Below are 22115 nucleotides of genomic sequence, written 5' to 3'. Positions count from 1 at the left end.
GAAAATTCTATAAAAAATAGTTTTCAGTTAAAATATAATTATCAATATTTTTTTACTATTACTGGAAGTAAGTCTGGACTGGAAAAGGAGGGAAGTTGTATTGAGTCGAGGATACGGCCACATTCAGCAATCTATTGTTCATGCCGAAGTATTTGCTGGTAAAATGAAGTCCACACACAGTGTAGCTGTTATACCTACACTTTAAAAGGCTACAAAGTTGATAACTGCTTGTTACCCGTGTGTTTAATCCATTCCATAAAATGCCCAGGATATTTAATTGGATTTGAAAATCTATGGCGAGTTCCACATGGTTTAAATACCTTTGCACTCTGCAAATTCTCGTAACAGTAGATTTATTATTTATGACTTAAAATGTCAAAATATATATTTTTTTTAAATTTTGGCATAAGTTTCCGCGATTTTTATTTTTATAAAACGGCAGCGTCCCCTGACGGCTTGTGGTGGGTGCGTTTCCAAAAAAAACGATAAAATGCATAGGAGTTTGCGTTCTATAGGTTTACTGTGTTGTCTATGAACGTTCTCCATTCGAAGCGACATCTACTGCTTAATCTATGATCTACTGCATTCTTAAATGGAAATAATGGAATGAACTGTATTACAATTTAAGTCAATTAAACTGATTGACAATATTGACTTTTATAATTTCTTGGAATGCAACGACTTTGTATTTTATTTTATTCCATCCTAAACGATAAAATGGTATTTTATCTACTGTTTTCTTCATGGTAAAATGAAGTTTTATCGTCTAGAAAAATAAAATAATTACATTTTCACAAGTTTCTTTATTCTTTTTTAATCAAAATTACAAACGTCTGAATTGAAATAACCGGAAATAACATTGTTAATAAAAATTAAATGTGCACTTTTTAAACACTTTTCCACCACATTTGACAGTATTCTAGTTAGCGACATCTTTGCTTTTGATGAAGTTAACGACATCCTCACTTTTGATGAGGTTAGCGCCACTGCAACCAGGTAATTCGTTTGAAAATCCTTGACAATTCTTTGTGCTGCTTGTTCCCATCAAAATTCTGTTACAAATTTCCTTCTTATTTTCAACTGATTCATCAATGTAGCCTTCTACAACCGAATTCGATTTCCAGCCACCATGTCTCTTCATCATAAGCGTGTTAGCTCCAGTGTTCGCCAAAAGAGTAGCACTTGATCTCCTAAAGCAATGACCAGTGTAAGATTCAGGTAATGGCAGCTTTAAAAATTCCGCTATCATTCGGGGCATCTTGTAAAATGTGTTAATTCCCACCACTTGCTTTGTACATTTTTCATTGCGATAACCCAAAAAGAAACTCTTGGTTGGTGTATTTGCAGGTCTTAAATCACTATATTTTTTGTATAAAGCCAACTTGCTAACTCCTATTTTCGTATTATCCACAATAGTAAACATACGCTTCTTATTCGTTTTTGTTTCGGGAACTTGTATTATCAGAATATTATCTCGATCTTCGATATCGTCAATTTTCATTTTGTGTAATTCATCCATTCTGCATCCTCCGCCGATTCCCATGACCAAGGCAACCTTTAGATAATTTACTTAATATTGAGTGAAACTACCATAATAAAAACACTTACCTTTATCAACAAGTAAATCTTATCAGGTGCATCCTCCAAAAATTTGTTAAAATGTTCCCTCTCTAACACATTTGATTTAATCGGTGTGTAGGTTGAGTATTCTCGCTTAAGGAAAGTCTTCAGACTCAAAAATCTAAAAAAATAAACGTTTTAATTATAATATTCAAAATAATCATTCTTCTTACTTTGATATGTCTACTTGTTCCTTGATCAGTAAGGTACTCTTCAACTTTGAATAACAACTCCACAATGTTGAAGGCTTATACTTTTTTACCTTTTCTGCGAAGTACGATAGCAGGACTTCTTCTGATACACCTTTTATGTTTCTGCTTTTCCTCCAGGCACAGAAAATATTGTATTCTTTTTCATACAACGATACAGATTTTCGCGGCAATAAATTTTCAATAACAGATCTGGCTTCTTTAATAATATCTTCAGGAACATACAATTCATCTTCATTAAGGAAAGATTGGGCCATTATTTCCTCAAAAATGAAACACTTTCACGACGCTTTCACGAAACTGCTTTTAACTTTGTTGATAAACAAATTATCTCGGTAACTGACTCCCATGCCAACAGCCCCCGCTTTGAGTTTCTAATGTTTAACATCCATTGTTGTTTTTCTGTTTTTGACGTTTTTTTGATTGTTGAATTTTTTTGACGTTTATAATTGTCATAATCAAAATAATTCAGTAATTCAATCGAAGTAATGGAGGATGGAATAAAATTTTGTATTGTACACGACGATAAAATTCACCATTATCTTCTCGAGCGTATTAGCCTCTCGGCTTACGCCTCGAGGCTTAAACCGCTCTCGAAGATAAAATAAAATTTTATCGTCTTGTATAATAAATAACTATTATCTATGGACATAACCCAGGTCAAAACAGCGGGTTTTTTGTATTTGCGTTTTGAGTGTTTTGACACTTCTATCATCCGTGCTTCTATCCACATAACCTCAAACCAAAACAACAACGAAAATACTGTGTAGCATTATTTAAGTGTTGTGATTAATTCTCCACAGCGATGTCCGGTCCGAGGGCGTTGCCCCAGAGCAAAGAAGCTCTGCTCAAGTCGTACAGGACCAGATTAAAAGATGACGTGAAGAGTATGCTGGAAAATTTCGAAGGTACGTGTTACGCTGTGCAGACGGTCGATTCAATTTTCGTTTTTAGAAATTGTTAAACTAGCCAAAGGGGAACACGACACACAGTTGTCGCGAATGACCCAGTGTGAGCAAGACACGTACGAGATGCACGTGCGAGCGGCCAATATCGTGCGAGCTGGAGAGTCTCTGATGAAGCTGGTGTCAGACATCAAGCAGTACCTCATTTTAAACGACTTTCCGTCGGTAAACGAGGCCATTACGCAAAACTCGAAGCTCTTCAGGTAATGATATACTAACAGACAACACATGTTTATTTGTATTTTTAGGACAAAACAGGCAGAATGTGATCAGAAGTTGATGTCATTAAGGGACGATATAGCGGCTGATTTGTACGATCTAGAGGAAGAGTATTACAGTAGTTTAAACAAATAGAATAAGTACAACGATAATTCATTTATTTAAGTCGTGTTGTAAAATTTGCCAAATAAATTGAAATCACTGTTGTCCAATTGTACTTGTCGTGCTGAAACCTCCTCTACGAATTAGCCTTTTTCTTTTGTTTGTTGAGATCCGCAATTTTCCTCCCGATGTAAGTGTTCACTCTTTGCATTTCGATCTCGATGACTTCTTTCGAGAGATTTTTCGACATCATATAATACCTGGTTATGTCTGTAACAAATTAACTTAATACAGAGATCGACAAAGTGTTCACGCAGCAATACCTTTCACAGCTCGGAGTTTGGTGGCGTCAAGTTGCGGCCGTTGCGGTTTCCATATCGGAGAGGTGTTGTGGGCTTTACCGGTCACAGTACTGTTCATTAAAGTTTCGTATCCAAAGACCGCAACGGCTATACTCCTGACAAACTGTTGAGCTGAGCGGGAGCGTCTACCGATATCTTCGTACATTTGCGCCGGGATGAACACCCCTTGGCCGATGTGAATCTAGAAATGAATGGAGATTTATTTGAATTTGCCGCGATTGATTGGAATACGCCATCTGGTGGTTGACTGTAGAAACTACAAGTAGAGCGTTCATAATTTTACAGTTAAAACTTCTTTGTATCACTTGGAATACAATCGCAAACGTTTATAAAACGCCATGAAAGACAAAAATTTATGTTTGTGCATGTGTTTTTTGCGGCACTTAAACTAAAAACCTACTGACCGTTACAATGTGATTAAAAAAAAACAAATCTGAGCAGGGTTTGCAAATTATCGGTCATGTCATAGCGGATGATATGCAAATAAGCGTTTCATGCACGGGCGTAGACAATATGTGGTCTCACTCGCTATTTTATAAAATAAACAAGAGCAACATTTTACACTTGTAAGAACGGGCAATTTAGCAGATTTATTGCCAAACGCGACGCCACTGGTAAGCAAATTTTTCACGGAAATGTCAAAGAAACGTCAACGATGTGGTGTTGTTAACTTAGAAAACAACGTTTCGACTTCGGCAAAGTTAACAGATGTTTCCTGTAATTGTAAGCTTGATTTGTTTTTTTTTTAATCACTCGGTATTTTCATGGAGTTTCCACTAATTGTTGGAGAGCTGAATGGGGAGATTTCATTTATTCTCGATTAAATTTGTAATAATCTATTGCCAACAACCACACCAACACTGATATTTTACTCTTCGGACTAGTTTAAAAATGAGAGAAGCGGTAGGTTTGAAAGATTACCTACCTATCTTTTACTTACTGCCAACGTAAATTTGAATTTTCAACGCCTACCGCGATGCCACTTATTCTGAATTATAATATTATAAAACAAAAATGTTTTTTCACTACTAGTAATAAAGTCTAGCGTTATCGGTTGTCATAGAACACTGAGAAGTTTCGCTTTTCTACGTTGGCCCAGTGACAGGTAAATAATTTTTCATTATTAACCAGTGGAGAATAATGGAACAACCGTCACCTAGGAACGAAAGATTGTCGTCTATTTCATTGGTTAACGTAGACGATTTTCATACCAACTGTCAAGAAGTGACAACTCGGACCCGTAGTATCCGACAAAATAATTTAATTAATAATTATTATCAGAAAGGGTTTTAACGTATCTAGTAGTGAAAAAAATAGTATATAAACCACGGTGGAGAAGTCCCTTATAGCCTTCGCGCCTTACAACCCTCGGCGCGCCTCGGGCTCTAATCTTGGCGCTCTGGCTATAATCATGAACTTCTCCACCTTGGTATATAATATACTATTATGTAATTATGTTATTAATATAATATTAAAATAATAAGAGTGCCGTGACAACTGTCTAAATGTCAATAAATTCGCTCTCTAATAAAAACGCGCCAAATGTTGTTGCAAGTGCTTCACTGCAATCCAATGGTGCTACAGAAGTTAGAAAACGCAAAAAATGGACTATGGAAATGAATATTTTCATTATACGGGAATATTTTCGGATCACGAAACTACAGGATGTTGTGAGTACTTACAGGCTTGATTTATTTAAAGCGTTCCAAAGTAAGTACCCCCAGTTTCCTGTTACTATTCAAAATTTAGCTGACCAGAGGAGAGCCATTATGAAGAAAAACTATATCCCTTCGGCAATTTTAGAAAAGATTAAAAATGATGTAAAGTTAGAATTGTCAATTAATTATTCTGACAATAATGAAGTTTCTAATAATTTACTCCAAAATTCTGTTGAACCGCAAAGTTTACAAAGTTTATCTAATCATAATGACTCTTTCTGTTCAATTATCGATTCACCAAACACCATACAAACAGACATACATAATTTAGACTTGAGTTATAATGATATACATGTTATTAATAAAAATTTTTACTACCATCAAAATTTTAAAGAACAAATTGAAGATGAATTTAATAGAACTCTGAACGAATTTGAACATATAGAACCATTTAATAGACCACTATTACCTAAACAACAAAGCTCCAAAAAATTCTTTGCAATGATTGAAATTTTAAATCAATTCATTTTACCTAAATTTGTAAATAACATCACAAGTTTTAAAAAATTACACAGTATTATATATAGTGGAGCTTTAACAATTATCAGATTAAATGGATCAAAAGAAATTGGCCAGACAAATAATATAAAAACGAAAGAATTACCAAAATGGGAACGAAGACTAAATAAACGTATTAATAATATCAGACGAGATTTAGGTAGAATAACTCAATATTTAAAGGGTATAAATTCTAATCATCTAAATAATTGTATTCAATCCATTTTAAATAACAACCGAATACATTGTTTAAAATATAACGAATATAATAAAACATTAATAGAAATCAAAGATACTTTATTACAGAAGTTACATATTTATTCTAAACGACTCAAAAGATATAAAAATAATAAACAACGGAAATTTGAAAACAAACTATTTAGAAATAATGAGAAGTTGTTTTACAAAAATTTAACAGATAATAAAACTCAAACTAATAATGGTACACCAAATATAAACGAAATTAAAGAATTCTGGTCAAACATATGGTCAAATGAAGTTCAATTTAATAATCAGGCAGAATGGATTCCTCATTTAGAAAATGATATACCAGATAGTAATAATCGACATCATATTCAAATTAGCCTTGAAATTTTAGTTAAAAATATTAATAGTTCACATAATTGGAAATCCCCTGGAGGTGACCAAATTCATAACTTTTGGTTAAAAAAATTTACTTGTATTCATAAATGCTTACTTGATCACTTTAACGGATTTATTAGGGAACCTAACACATTTCCAGAGTTTTTGGCCCATGGTATAACATATCTGAAACCAAAAGATTCCGATACTAAAAATCCATCAAAATATAGGCCAATCACATGTCTGCCTACAATTTATAAAATTATGACATCTTGCATTAAAGTAATAATTTACGACCATTGTCAAAAATTAAATATACTTAATGAAGAACAAAAAGGTTGTGTTAAAGAGTGTTTTGGTTGTAAAGAACAACTCATAATAGATACGGTAATAATGGAACAAGCTAGAAAAAATAATAGAAATATTTATACCGCATTCATAGACTACAAAAAAGCCTATGATTCAGTACCACATTCATGGTTAATTAAAATTCTTAAAATTTATAAAATTAATTTGGATTTGATTAACTTTTTATCTCATGTTATGACATTTTGGAGAACTACTTTAAATTTATCAATAAACAATACTAAATTAAAATCCGAGCCTATTCAAATTAAACGGGGGATTTATCAAGGAGATTCTTTAAGTCCTTTATGGTTTTGTCTAGCCATTAATCCTTTGACAAATCTATTAAATAGCACTGGATATGGTTTCAATATTAGACTTAATAATACCACACTATCCAAATTAAATCACCTTCTCTATATGGATGACATAAAACTTTATGCATCAAAAAAGAATCACATTTTATCTTTACTAACAATAACTGAAAATTTCTCAAATGATATTGGGATGAGTTTTGGTATTGATAAGTGTAAAATGCAATCAATATGTCGCGGTCATTACGAACATTTAGAATATATAACTCAAGAAGGAGAAATCATTAAAAATTTAAATAAAGGAGAATTTTATAAATATTTAGGTATTAATCAATCAAATCATATTCAACATTCAATTATAAAAGAAAATTTAGAAAAGCAATTTTATTTAAGAATTAAATCTATTTTAAAATCAAAATTAAACGGTAATAATTTAATTAAAGCAGTTAATACATATGCTGTTCCATTACTGACCTATTCTTTCGGTGTTATAAAATGGTCCAAAACTAATTTACAGAACATAAACATTAAAACTAGAGTTCTTTTTACCAAATTTAGTAAACACCATCCTAAATCTGCTATTGAAAGATTTAATTTACCACGCGAAAACGGTGGTAGGGGTTTTTCAAATCTAGAAGTACTGCTAAAAAATCAAATTGCTTCACTAAAAAATTATTTCCTCAATAGAGCTCGTGATAACACCTTTTTTAATGCTTTGGTTTCAGCCGATAAAGGCTACACACCTTTAAATTTAAGTGATAATATAATTTCAGATATTGTTAAGCCAAATATACCTGACACTATAGCAAATATAAAACAGAAGTCTTTACATGGGAGATACTTTAAAGAACTGGAACAACCAGAAGTTAATATTCAGGCCTCTCATGCATGGCTTAAGAAATCAAATATTCACCCTGAGACGGAGGGTTTTATATTTGCAATACAAGATCGTGTTATAAATACAAGAAATTATAAAAAACACATATGCGGTTTACAATCGATAATTGATAAATGTAGGATTTGCGGAACTGAAGGGGAAACAATTGAACACATTATTTCTTCTTGCACCGTTTTGGCTCAAAGCGAATATAAAAAACGACACGATATATTCGCTAAAATTATACACATGAATTTAGCTGTTAAATTCAATTTATTAAAGAATACACAACCACATTATAGTTATACACCAGAAAGTTGTTTGGAAAATGACAGTTACAAGTTATATTTTGATAGAACAATTTTAACTGACATTCATATTAAGCATAACAGACCAGACATTATTATTTTAAATAAACAACAAAAGCAAGCATATCTTTTAGATATAGCTGTTCCAAATTCACATAATATAACACAGACATATAACACAAAAATTAATAAATATTTAGAGCTGTCCGTTGCTATGAGAAATCTTTGGTGTTTAGAAAAAATTTCGATTTTACCACTTGTAATTTCAGCAACGGGAATAGTACCGCAATCTCTTTTTAAAAATTTAAAAATTCTGGATTTAGATAACACATTGGTAGTTGAAATTCAAAAAGGTATATTATTATACTCATGTCACATCGTGAGGAAGTTCCTTAACATTGACACAGAACATAATACACAACAAAGTCAAAATGCGGAGGCAAGACGCCGGTAATTATGTTGATAAGCACTGCACTATTACTTGATAGTAATATCCGTAATAGTGTATGTACTCCGGCAAAATTGCCGTGCCGCCGGGTGGAGGTGGGATAGTTGTTAAACCATAATAGTACACATATAGGCGTACTCGCCAATTTGATATAATTTATTAGTCCATAAAATGTCAAAATGATGATTTTTGAAATATGTTCCCAACTTAACCCTTTAAGTCACGCATGTGGAAATAATCGGCCTTATATGCTATGTGTTTTTTACATTTTTTAACCATAATCTGGATTCACCTATTTTTTTTTTAACTTGAATTTTTTTTAATCCATTTTGATCGACACTGACCTAAGGAAACAAATACGCGTAAATAGTAGGGTATAAAAAATTTATTTGAAAATACATATACGTATTAAGAAACAATTAGGTACAAGTCTCATTTGTTGTGGAACTGTAGGAAACAGTTCCTATTTTTTTGAAGGCACAGATGCACATGACACTTTGTACAAAAAGTGCGTGACTTTCCTCCACACTTCTCCATCTTGCATCTTGTGGCCTCCTTTTTATCATCCTGGCCTGGATAGTGGGCGTATCCATCGTACCTCGCCTCCACATTTGGTTTTGTCTCAGCCCTTTTTTTCCCTTTCGACGAATTTGGATCAGGCTCCGAACTGGACCTACGCGACTTTTTATACATTAAAAAAAATATATTTGTCATCAGCTCGTTAATTTGGAAATATATCGAGGTCTATTCTGTAACTAATATGTTATTTTTTAACATCATGTTATAAAATAACGGCCATTAAAATCGCAAATCCAATTCTGTAAAGAGATTATTGATCTCTATGGTACCATAGACATCAGTGAAAGAGATGTTATGTTAAAAAATTAACAGACCCTGTTAATACAGGGTTATTCTAAATGATTGTAGGCGAAGTAGGCGTGAAAACTGAATGTAAAATTTATGGTTGCCGCTCCACATAAAAAAATCATCAAAATGATGTGTTAAATTAGGTGCAAAACAACCCAATATTTTTAAAATTGATTGTAGAACAACTCAATATTTCTGGATTCAATCGTTAATTTAACAAAAATAAATAAAATCCCCATCACCGCACTTTTCACCTAAAAAATGACAGTGACAGCGACACAACTGACAGTTCACATGAAAGCGGCAAAAACGTAATAAACATGGAAATGGCCTACTTCGACTACAATCATTTAGAATAACCCTGTATTTCGTGTAACTATTAAAATTTTAAGGACTTTTCCTTATGTAGGTAACTTTAGAATTTCACATCATGTTATAAATTATTATCTGTCAAAATAAAAAATATGGCTGCAATTATCATTGTTGATATGTTAGGTACACAAGAACTAATTAAAGGGTAACGTGAATTACAAGGAAGATACAACTTACGACTTCGTCAAAGCATGGTCGACTAAAAGGAAGATTTAGATGGCTTCTGAAGGACAGAACTTTACATTACAATCCCACAAAAGCAGCCAAAGTAATTTACAATTGCGTGGTGCTTCATAATACCTGTCAACATTGCCGAGTTCCTTGGCCTGATCCTGATATAAATGAACAAGAAAATGGTGGAAATTATAACTTTGAAAATAATTATGACGCTCAAAATCATTTTTCTTTCAAGGACAAAGGAAATAAGATGCGTTTGCAGATACATATTTTAATTGAAAATAAGAAAAAACAAATAAACATTATTAATAGGTACAGGATGAAAAATGAGTTGATTTACAATTTGTTGGCAGCATATCTTATAGCTTCACTTTTCGGAGATGATTAAAATTGTCTTGTAGCTACACTTGAGGCAATTTACGTTTTCTTTGGTACCTGTTGTGTTGTATAAGGTACATCCATTGTTATTGGTTCTGTTATTTATAGTTTAATAATAAAATTTAGTGTTATAATATTTTTGAATACCTTCATTATCACTTCTTTCTGCTGCTATGTCTCCCACAAGATTTACAATTTCCCGCCTATGTTAAGTCCAGGTTCAGGAACGTTTGCTGCACCGTCAATTACAAGAGTATTAAGTACGTTTAGAATTCGTTTTTCGATATCATTCAGAGGTGTTTCCTTGGCTGATCCACTACCATTAACGTCACATTTTTTTTTACGAGCCCTTCTTCTGGTATTTGTTTTTAGATCCGACAACACCTTAAAAGCATATTTTTGTTGATACTATTTTGCCTGTATAGTTCTAAAATACCTGTTTCCACTCTTTTACTGTGCGATTTGGACCTTCAAGATCATTTAATATTGCTTTTAGGTTTATCCATTTGCTTTCTACAATCCGAGCTTCATATGGTGACCGCTTTTTGTATTCCGCCAACTCCTTATTTTTCTCCACGAAGGCAACGAGAGCTTCTAGTTGCCGTTTTGTAGAGCGTAGTCTTTGCTGTGTTTGAACCTCGCACATTTGAATCTTTTATGATGAAAATGAAAAATATGATGACAGACGTCAAAATTAAACATCAGAACAAGGATATAAACAAACTCCATTTCAACTTAATTGGCATAATAGGTGGCTGTGGAAGTTCAAATTTCTGTTGGCAGCCATGTGTATACCCCGCTTGCAGTGTTTTTGGTTTCTTTATTTACAGTACTGCATGTCAGCAAATTATTGTCAATGTCGACGGTTAAAATGACATTTGTTTAAATCGCGTTTATAACTAACCGTTGAACAAAGCGGCCAACAAGCGAAGCGCCATTGATAAGCGTCGAGGGTCGAAGGAGCGTCGTTGAAATGGTAACGAAACTGACGGAGCTAATTACTTTTTGTGTAAAATACCTTTCACATCTAAAGCGCTGTTTACATGGTCATGGCCTGCTCTTATGCCAATTTCATTGAAAAGGAGTATAGTAAAAACGTTTAGATGTGGATGTCAAACTCAAGGTCGCTTAAAATTTATGATTGCACTGTACTGTCGCGAGCAATACATTTTGGTCGTCAATGTCATTTCAAAATTTGGTTAGATTGTCACAAATTATAAATTTTTCCCTGTCTGATTACGACCATGTCAACTGTCAAAAAAAAAAGCAAAAAATGATAAATAATGTCATACATGATTTTACGACCGTTCTACAATGGAACATTTTCATTGCGTCAGAGAATGACATTGACGACCAAAATTTATTGCTTGCGACTGTACACTAGTGAGATCTGTCAAAAATTCCAATAACCTTATAGGCGCGCCTAGTTACTTTTGCTGGTAGTGCCAACTTAACGACAAGTCCGCAATCCACATTCATAACGTTCCGGCCATACCTCCTACAGCGTGATCAACAATGATTGAGTCTGTTGGCAATGAAATAATTGAAAAGTATTGGTGTTTTTTGCCTCGTAATTGGCACTAACCGAATTTTTTAACTTAAGTCGACATTAAAAACATTTTTGGTTATGTTTATGCTATTAACAAAAATGAACCTTTGATGGTAAATTTCAAATTTGCCAAATTTAATTGTTACCAACAGATTTAGTCAGTCTTGATCCCGCCGTATGAGGTAGAAAAGGAGAAACGTATTTGTATTATATGACAACGTCGTCAGTTTTAACATGTTTGTTAAAATACCAGGCGACTTTTAGTGATCGAAATAAATGATTTGTGTTTGGTTGGTAACACATTTATAATTGTTTGACTGGCAAATTCAAATATGACAGTTCAAAAGTCAAAATAAATCAAATTATCATTATTTATTTCTAGAATCTTAAACTATAGTTGACTCAAGTTGCAAAAAAAACACTTGTCATTTACAACAGCATTTTTCTCATATTTTTGAACCAAATAAAGGCACAAAGGGACCAGAAAATCATAGTTTGGGTTGAATATTTTCCATATAAGTATAGTTTTAAAGTAATTTCAAATGACTAATGCCATAAAAGTGCTGTTGCAAATGCAAAGTGGTTTTTTGCAAATGACTAGGCGTACTCATTATTCGGGGGTGCCAACTCACTAAAATTGTCTCAATCATTAAAAGTCACCCGGTAGTTATTTAACATTACGTAAGCGGTAGCGCGAGGTTTTTAGTTTGAAACACGACCGCGAAGCGGTAGGGTTTTAAAGAAACCGAGCGATGTAAAATGATTACCGCATTAGTAATGTAATCTTTTTGGCCGACGACCCATTACTAGTTTAGGCAATAATTTTGCAAAACCTGTCAACAGACTGACATTTGTTAAATGAAATGGCAGAAAATATTCTATTATACATTACACCGATGACTGACATGCTTACGATTTACACCACAAGATGGCGCCATCAGACTTCAAACGAAAACAATGAAATTATGTTAATTTTTGAAAACGGAACGGATCAATGGTAGCGGTATTTTCTCTTATTACAAATGATATGATATGATAGTATTTATGATAAGCTAACAGTTTTTTGGGAGTTTACTGAAAGCTAAAAATTTTCGTGTTAGTTTACACACTCCATGCGGTAAAATGACAGATAGTTTACTTGGTGTGTAAACATGGCAATTAGAGCTGAGGCCAAAATTTTTTTTTTATCTAATCCCGTGGGATAAATGATACTTATCCCACTAATTTTTAGTGGGATAAGAACTTCATTACCTCACGCATTTTCATTACCTCACTCAGTGAGGTAATGAGTTTCATTACCGCACTCAGTGGGATAAATGAGTTTCATTACCTCACTCAGTGGGATAAGTAAATTCTTATCAAATCAATAGATAAGATTTATTTTTTTAAATTTGGGGCGGTCTTAGATAAAATTTTGTACATAACACGTGGGCTAAAGCATATTACAGGAAACTCGTGTGATTACAGATGAACTCGGGCTAACGCCCTCGTCATCTGCAATCTTCACACTTGAGTCCTGTAATATTGCTTTTAATCTTTTATCCCACTAATTATGTAAATAACTAATAACTGTTGCTTTAAAAATTACCTTACAGAATACGCATCCATGTTAAAATGTTAACAGCTCTGTTATAATTAAACGTTTAACATCCCTGTTAATTTTAACACAAAAGTTACAGAATAGACCTGATTACAGATTAAATTTACTCCGCTAAAGGCAATATAACACTAAATAATATAAAATTGAACGACATTTCATAGGTGGCTAAACATGCACTGAAGGCAATTTGTGTTTTTTCACGAAAGTCTCTGTTGTATTTTGTACTTTTACTTACCAACAGCAATAATTTGAATAAGGTCCTACTCCGTATACTGATTGCACGTAGATTGCACGTTTTTAAATTCTAGTTCCAAAACAAAACGCAGTGAAAAATACTAAAATCTCCAAGTATCTCAATTGTTTCACGTTATTTACATTTAGGGGAAACCATTGTAGTCTTGCAGATTCATTCCCGCCAGTAGTAATCCTCCGCCTATGATGTTGTTTACAGAATTACAACTGTCAATATGAATGAAGTTTCAGCATAAGTGTTTTCAATTGTTATAAACTGTTGTTGAAATTATTGATTCTTCGACTATGAATGATATAACAAATTTTTGCGCGCTATTTTACTTTTTACCGCGTAGGCACTTGTCTCTGTGTCTGTCAAAAAACGTGCAATCTATCAGTCTACGACTGTCCGGAGTTTAACACACTTTCAAACACTTTTTACACTAGATTGTAACTGACAGTGCGTATTTGTCTTTTAAAGCACAGATGTCGTCAGCTGGTAGAACTCACTAATTTGTATACGAGTAGTATAGTCTGTTTCAATTCTAAATTTCCACCAACACTGCATTCAGTGCATTCTATCACCGGCAACACTGTTGTATTTGTGAGGTTATCTGTTTATCATTCTCTGTGTCTGTCAATTTCCGTTTTTACAACTCCAGATTTTAGAATAAAGGAAAAGAACGGTGCCAACCTTTTTTATCCCTTCTAAACATTTTACTCGAGCATTTTTCACTTTAGCGACAAGTAAATTACGTTATCATATTGAGTTATTATTGGCGTTACTTGTTTTTTCATCGGCTGCATTGCAATATAATCACTTTCTGCAATCAAATTTTGGCTAGAAATTGTATTCGAATCATGTTTATAAAATAATTACATTGCTAACTTTGGTTAACTATAACAATCCTCAATTTAGAAATTTTTTTTTTGGCCAACATAATTCAACAGGTGGTGGAAATTTAGAATTGAAACAGACTATAGGTTGCCTCGTTGCCATTTAAAATAATAGTTTGAATTTTTTCCCCCACAAAAGTTACTCGTGACGTCATAATGCACTAAACTTTTACGAGTTTTATGACAGGGTTTGTTGATCACGCATTAGGTGTTCCCTCACTAGAATTAAACCCAAAAAACCACCCAATAGACCTCACGGAGCTTATAAACCTTGGGTTCTATGCGAACACTCAAAATTTCTGGATTGATTTTACGTCACGAGTTATTTCCCCACCCTTCCCCTCCAATTTTCAACGAGGCAATCTACTACCTCTATCACTTAGCCATTTGTAACTGTCACAACGAATTCGCTGCCTTACATTTTTAATGCGGTTACGATATCTTTTGTTTGTCACCAGAAACCACATAGCCTCCAACTTAACAAAATTTATGGCAACCTAGTAACGAATATCCCTAAATCCTAGGGAGTAATTTTAGTCAGTTCTACCAACCTTGTTTATGCATTGAAATAGGTGTCCATTAGCACGGTCAGCGTGACTTAGGCAAGTCAGAGCTAAACTCAGTCCATAAACACAAATGAAAAATTTTTGTCTATTGAAATGGACACGGTACCCAAAGGCTTAGAAAAAAAGTAACATTCATTTATGCCGGTATCTATCACTATCACTAATCACTGTGGCGTTGCTAATACCGTGAGAACATTTAAATTAAAAGTTAAGAATGTGGCGTTGTGGCGTCAAGAAACGTTTGACACTTCAAGAGAATTGGAAGTGTCATCACGACCACATTTGTCAAAAGTCATCTAAATGCGCCACCTGGTGGGTGATCGTCGCATTTCATCCCCCATCTTAATGTCAACTATAACAAAACTATCATTTCAACTCACCTCTTTTACACGTTTCTCTCCAATAATGGGAACCTGACAAATTTCTCCCTGTAAGGCTTGTGCAGGAACCTGCCCCGTAGCTACATCTAAAACAATAACAATAAACAGCATGTGTTCCAAAGTGGGACCTGACGTTCTTTCTATTCGTACAAGCTGTGCAAAGAACAAACAGTTGAGACACAAGTTCTGGATTCGCTGGGAACAACCACAACTTCTAATTCTTATATTTCAATAACCCAGGACTTACCGTAATGCAACTGCAACGTCTTCTGCATCAGCTCCTTCTTCAGTTGCCTGTTCTCTTCAATGGTCTGTTTCAGTTGTATTCTGATCGTTTTCAGTTGAGTCCCGAACAGCTAAAATCAAAGAGTTAATTTTTATCGAGCACTTGACACTCTGGAGCCCACCTCGTCACCCACTGACTCGCACCCTTGAGGACTCGACTTGTTCTCAATGGTACTGTTAGTACTGTTATCCGCAGAATCATCCTCGTCGTCACTGTGTTTCTCAATTTTAACAATTGGCATCTCTAGAGGATCTGAAAATGATGAAATTTTATGTCAAAACACTCAACAACAATAACACAAATTCAAAAATAATCTTAGGCTTTCCTATAACTAGGTACTTACATCAAAAACAAGTTTACACCTTCGTTCGACAAGTTTTCGTTCAGTTTTTATTACAAGATCACCAGGAAGGTTTATTAACAAGACTCAGAAACAATTATCATCATTATTATTAATAAAAAATAAATAAACAGCAAAAAAAATCGTTTCAACTCTTCACTTCTCCGACTTTGTCCACGGGGGGAGGGTGGTTGTGCACTATACTAGTCCGTACTATCCGACCTGTCGAGTCTGTGACGCATCTGGCCTTGCACTTGCTCCTGTAGTAGTTTCCGCACACCCAAAACGTCTTTCCGGGGATGTTCTGATTTTTGTAAAACAAATGCTCCTTAAATATCATGCACAGTTTGCCTCTTCGCGTTTTGGAGAAAGTGGGTCTGTCTAAAAGAAACAAATTGTTAAGATGAATCGACGAGAAGAAGAAGAAAGAAGAAGTTTTAAAGCTAAACACAAAACCGAGACCGTTCAAGTTGACACTTTTTCTCGGCAGTACTTACCATTAGTATTTGATCACATTGTCAATATTGACAGATGTCATTTCCGGAAGATCTGTCATACTGAATAGGTTAAGCGCAAACACAAAAACTGTATACTTTGTACAGTCGAAACGTTATGGATGTGGATTGGGGACTTGTCGTTAAGTTGGCACTACATAAGGCATAAGGTTATTGGAATTTATGACAGATCTCACTAAAGTACAATGAGGGACATGGAATCCTGGGCAGTCTGCTATTGTCATTTCAAAAAGTGTCAATGTAAATGCACCTTTACTGTCATTATGATTGATATTTTCAAAACAACTGTCAAATTAACTTAAGCTTGGTTAATAGTACCTAGCTAAGGTACAGCTGGTTTCAAAAAAATCGGGAAATGAAAATTTTCCTAATGTAAATTTGGTTTTGTCGATTTGTCAATTAATTGTCTACTTGACAATACCTATCAAGTGATTTTTAAAAATGTGATTGAATTTTGACGTTAAATCTAACCTATCTCCCGTAAGAAGGTTTCACACTATGGAAAAATTGCAAAAATGTGTCAATTTTATTCTGACAGTTCCCGTTTTTTTTTGCAACCAGCTGTATGGTTTAGAAATTTTGACAACTGAATGACACATCTGCCCAGTTTTCCGTGTCCCCAATAGTACAGTTCAATCATAAGTTTTAAGCGACCTTGAGTTTGACAATCCATATCCAAAACATTTCGAGTATAGGTTTATTTTAAATTCTTGACAAAAAAGTATTTTGATCTGTTGTAATTTTGTTCTTCGGACAATCAACCAGAGTATTCGTGATTTCTTCTTCCGAGTCACTTCTCTTCAGTCCACTTGTCATCAAAAACAACTGCAAAACGTTGTGGTACTCGCTGAAGATCAGCTTAACCTTTTGTACAACTTGTCAAAATTTTTGACTTCCACTTCCAAGACAAAACCACCGATTACCACTTTTTATACCAGATTTACCACTCCAACTATGAAGAATGAGAAGACGACGCTCTTCATTAGAAGTTAGACACATTTTCTTAGAAAATCTTTGGAATAAACGAAATCTACTGCTCTTAGAGACTGAAAGTGAGAAAGTTCCAGTTGTGAAGCTTTAGAAGTTTTCGATTTTCTTCGATCGCCATATTGATTTTTTTAAACTGTTGGCGAAAATCTTCCTCTTTGGAAGTGATCTCGTTGGGCTAGAAAAATGAAGAAAAAAAAGTATAGTGAGTTCAACCGTTGCGGACACGGCAAAACACCAATAAAACACTCGGGAAATAAAATAGTTATGTATTTTGTGTGCGTTACAATAAAATAAATTATTCTTTAGTCCCTTCCTCCCTCTGGAGGCGCAACCTGCTCAGTCGGAACCACTCGCTGGCGTAGCTCTCGAACTCGAGCTCCTTCAAAGCGTGCGCTTTGATTATTTCGTCTGCAACGACACAATCAAGCCCGACACTCAAGCTACGACGTACCGTTCACCTTTCATCAGTTTTATGTTGACCAAGTCGCACACCCGGTAGTTCTGTCTTTGGCCGAGCCACGAACACTTCGTTCCAAGCTCGTTGCTGTAGACGCGCTTCAAAATCCTGTTGATGTTGTCTTTAGCGTGCCGCCCTCCGATTCCTTTGATGTACTGGACCTGTCAAAAACACTCGAACTGTCAAAATCTCAACAATCACAAACTCACAAATTTCGACTTCAACTCTTCGTTGAACGCCAACTCTATCTCGAATTGCTGCAAGGAGTCGATGCTCCTCAACGGCAGTCTGCTCTCGATCATCAACAAGTCCTCGGCTTCTTTGATGTCTCTGCTTTCCAGATCTCTCAGTCTGCTGTCCATAGACTTTACGTAGAGGAGGATGGTGCTAGAGAGCGCCACCAAATGCTCTAGAAGATTTGAAACTAGTGAAGAAAAGTGACTTGGATCGTTCTGGACTCACCTAACACTTCTGCGATCTTTCTAGGGCGACGTGCTCCAGGAAAAGACAATATCAGTACAGCCAACAAACAAAAGCGCCGTCCTTACACCCCGAGTTGAATACAATTGACTTACTTTGGTCGTCTTAGAATCTCTGTCATTTTGTCTTGTTCGTTGATAGGAGTGGGTAAAATACTAAATGTGATGCAAAAACAGGAAATATGCATTTATTCTTATTACCATCATTAACATTACACTCTACTTACACTTAGTCTAACTACTAACTACTAGTAATAGGCATTGCAGCAAAAAGAATGTCAAAAAACTCCTCCTAAACAAAATCGTCATTTTGTTCGCCTGATTTGAGTCCTACAGAAAACCCTTGGGACGCTATTAACCACAAATTTGCTAACATCTCGTGGACACCCTATATAATGAGTGTCTTCTTGTAGCTTTCTGGACAAAAGCGACTGTTGTAGATGGTCCTGTAGCAGGAAGTAGCTCTGTATTTCTTAGACCTGACCTTCACCTGGATCTGGTCGGTGTGGGGGAGGTGGTTGTGCACGACACTAGACTGTCTGATTTCGTTTTGCGACGTTGTCACTCTACACTTACAGTTGGTGATCCTGTAGTTCATGCACTTCCAGAAAATCTTGTTGTCATACCTTCTGTTGACGTGGAAGATGTTGCTGTTGTAGATCAGCATGATCTGTTGTTTGTCGTTCACCATGAACGTAAAACCTAAAATAAAAATGTGCTAGTGCCAACATCTCCGACTCGGTCTCACACGGCACAAGACAATGACACTACCTACCTCGCCTGCTAGATTTGCACCAAGAAAAACAAAAATGATCCAAAAATATCTTTATTTTGTTGGGTTTGTGTTAAATAACATGAGAATGGTAGGTTGTGAAAGACTTCATTTTGTCGATCTTGTCCTGGACTTTGTCCTTGTTGGATGGGTGATTGTGCTCGGTTAGTGACCTTTTGATCTTTCCGTCGCCTGTGGTGGTACACCTGCATTTACACTTCAACCTCTTGTATTCCGAACACTGCCAGAACACGGTGTTTTCGTACCGTCTGTTTACGTAGAAAATGTTCTCTTCGAATATCAGCGAGCTTTGGCCCTTCTGGTTAACCAAGTAGGCAAAATCTGAAAGAAAATACAGTCAGAAAAAATCCTAACCAATGTGATCGATCTTTTCTACCAACTTGTCACTACTTCTGCATAAAAACAGCACTCACTCACTTATTCTCACTCTCAAACTCACAACTACTCACTACAATGTAATGACATTCATGGTGTTCTCAGTCTCAAATTGGTATTTCTTTATTTACAACAATTACAAAGTTAACGATTAAAAGTGATTAGTGTGATGGGTGTGTATGGGTTGTGTTTCTAACCGTGAGTATACCATCACGCGTTATGCACCTGGCACGACAAGAGTATTTGTTGTGGTCTTTACACTTCCAGAAAACGACGTCACACTTGAATTTATCCCTGATGTATCTGTACCCATTCCAAACCAGTAGGGGATGTCCTCTGCTGCTCCTCGTGATCATCGTTGTAATATCTAAAAAGCATTTGTTGTAGACCAACAAGTTGAAAAAAATCGAGTGATAAATGTGTGATGAGAACAGAAGAGTTTGTGCATTTTTGATTTGGTGAATCAATAGTAAAGCTTTCTGTGATGGGTCCCTGAGAGTGGACGTAACGCCTAGGCGAATTTGGCGAATATGTGATGAGAATGTGATTTAAAACACAGAAACTAGGTTTTTTTCTTGTCCTAGATACGTTGAGGCACTACACGAGTTCTGTGACGGTTTACTATATAATGCACCACAAATCCAGTAGGTTTGATGGCTACCTTTTTGTTAGTTGAGTTTGTGATGTAGAGAAGCGAATATGTGATGGAAGTGTAATTTAGGACGTTTGAGAAACTGTAAAAAAAATCAGTTGTTCAGGCTGAGCGAGTTTGACAGAAACATTTAGAAAATCACAAAATTCGCCGTTTAACATCAATACTCAAAAAACATATATTTTTTCTTTGGAATGTTCTTTTTTTTTTATTAACGGTTGGATTCATCATCATTTTCATTGTTCGAAAGAGTATAATAAGTTCTTTATACTCTATTTAAATTATTAGAGCAAATACTACTAAATAAAAAAAAATCCAGATCAGGTGACAAATGTGTGATGAGAATAGGAGAGTTTGTATATTTTTGATGTAGTAAATCACATTAGAAAAGGTTTGTGATTGTTGTTTAGTGCAAATTTAAAGACTAGCCAAGTTTGTGATGACGAATATGTGATGAGAATTATCATAAAGTCACCGCCAAAGATTTCTCTGATGGTTTAGCACTTTAGCGTATGATGCGCCAAAAAAATCTCGTATTTTCAATGTTGGTGGAGTTTGTGATGAGAAGATTTGATGTAAGGAGGCGAATATTTGGAGAGTAATTTATAGCGTACATTTGAAAAACTAGAAAACTTCATTTCAGATGTCCAGACTGAGCGAGTTTGTGAAAGGAAAATTAAAAATCTCACAAAATTCGCCGCTTAACACCAATTCTCAAAAAACATACATTTTTTTTTTAATGTTCTGTTTTTTTAATTAGCGGTTGGATTCATCATCATTTTCATTGTTCGAAAGAGTTCTTTATACTCTATTTAAATTTTTAGAGAAAATACTACTAAATAATAAAAAAGAAAAAGCCAGATCAGGTGACAAATGTGTGACGAGAATAGGAGAGTTTGTACATTTTTGATTTAGTAAATCACATAAGAAAAGGTTTGTGATGGTTGTTTAGTGCAAATTTAAAAACTAGCCGAGTTTGTGATTACGAATATGTGATGAGTAGGATAATAAAGTTACTGCCAAAGATTTCTCTGATAATTTAGTGCATGATGCGCCAAAAAATCCCATATTTTCAATGTCGGTCGAGTTTGTGATGAGAAGGTTTAATACAAGGAGGCGAATATTTGGAGTGTAATTTATAGCATTCATTCGAAAAACTAGAAAACTTCATTTCAGATGCCCAGACTGAACGAGTTTGTCAATGGAAAATTTAGAAAATCACAAAATTCGGCGCTTATCAATTAATGTTCAAATATTTCTTGTACTTTGCTCACCTGTGATAAAATACAGGGTGTAATCGAAATACACGGAATAAATTTAACCACGAGTTACTGGCTTCATGCAGAACTCGGAAAAAATATTTAAAAAATTCTGTTAAAAAATAAATTGACATTTAATTTTTGAGCTACAATTTTTTATAGTAGGTAGGTAAAATTTCGGCACATTTTTAAAATACGAGTATACCTTTGTATATCATATTTTATAAAATGTACGCCAATGCGACGTAACTTCTAGGAAATATGCTTTAAAACAAGGAAACCGCATTGGTGTACGTTTTATAAAAGATTATATACAAGGGTGTATTTTGAAAATGTGCTGAAATTTTACCTGCGAGGTTGTGAGACAACGTAAAAGACTAAAAGC

General features: G+C 34.7%; 4 protein-coding genes across 7 annotated transcripts in view; 1 reads left to right on the top strand and 3 right to left on the bottom strand.

Annotated features, from left to right (window-relative positions):
• Positions 1-750: 750 nt before the first annotated feature.
• LOC138136526 (uncharacterized) lies at positions 751-2469 on the bottom strand. Its single transcript, XM_069055750.1, has 3 exons — positions 1794-2469; positions 1609-1741; positions 751-1555 (listed from the first exon to the last, which is right to left on the bottom strand). The coding sequence occupies exons 1-3, from the start codon at positions 2084-2086 to the stop codon at positions 920-922; spliced, it is 1062 nt and encodes a 353-aa protein (XP_068911851.1). The 5' UTR covers positions 2087-2469; the 3' UTR covers positions 751-919.
• An 81-nt stretch (positions 2470-2550) lies between these two features.
• LOC138136524 (protein tramtrack, beta isoform-like) overlaps positions 2551-22115 on the bottom strand; it is a 108262-nt gene continuing 88697 nt past the window's right edge. For 2 of the 4 annotated variants that reach the window (XM_069055741.1, XM_069055740.1), the window contains exons 4-9: positions 15992-16122; positions 15832-15940; positions 15585-15670; positions 10798-11013; positions 10509-10745; positions 10239-10456 (exon numbers count right to left, since the gene is read on the bottom strand). In XM_069055741.1, coding sequence (XP_068911842.1) covers positions 10551-10745; positions 10798-11013; positions 15585-15670; positions 15832-15940; positions 15992-16122 — 737 coding nt within the window. In that variant the 3' untranslated portion in view covers positions 10239-10456; positions 10509-10550. Of the gene's footprint in view, positions 3386-3438; positions 3659-8934; positions 9249-10238; positions 10457-10508; positions 10746-10797; positions 11014-15584; positions 15671-15831; positions 15941-15991; positions 16123-22115 lie in introns of those variants that run through there. The other 2 variants (XM_069055742.1, XM_069055744.1) reach the window with 2 other exon arrangements.
• On the top strand, positions 2596-3225 carry MED22 (Mediator complex subunit 22). The gene is made up of 3 exons (XM_069055754.1): positions 2596-2737; positions 2784-2997; positions 3043-3225. Exons 1-3 carry the CDS (start codon positions 2635-2637, stop codon positions 3146-3148), a joined length of 423 nt encoding a protein of 140 aa, XP_068911855.1. The 5' UTR covers positions 2596-2634; the 3' UTR covers positions 3149-3225.
• On the bottom strand, positions 17967-19044 carry LOC138136530 (uncharacterized). The gene is made up of 4 exons (XM_069055753.1): positions 18635-19044; positions 18382-18581; positions 18174-18333; positions 17967-18123 (listed from the first exon to the last, which is right to left on the bottom strand). Exons 2-4 carry the CDS (start codon positions 18532-18534, stop codon positions 18011-18013), a joined length of 426 nt encoding a protein of 141 aa, XP_068911854.1. The 5' UTR covers positions 18535-18581; positions 18635-19044; the 3' UTR covers positions 17967-18010.

Source organism: Tenebrio molitor, chromosome 8 (assembly GCF_963966145.1).
Source record: "Tenebrio molitor chromosome 8, icTenMoli1.1, whole genome shotgun sequence".
Classification (NCBI taxonomy): Eukaryota; Metazoa; Arthropoda; class Insecta; order Coleoptera; family Tenebrionidae; genus Tenebrio; species Tenebrio molitor.
The sequence above is the reverse complement of the archived record's forward strand: the minus strand, read 5'-3'. Positions and strand labels throughout refer to the sequence as shown.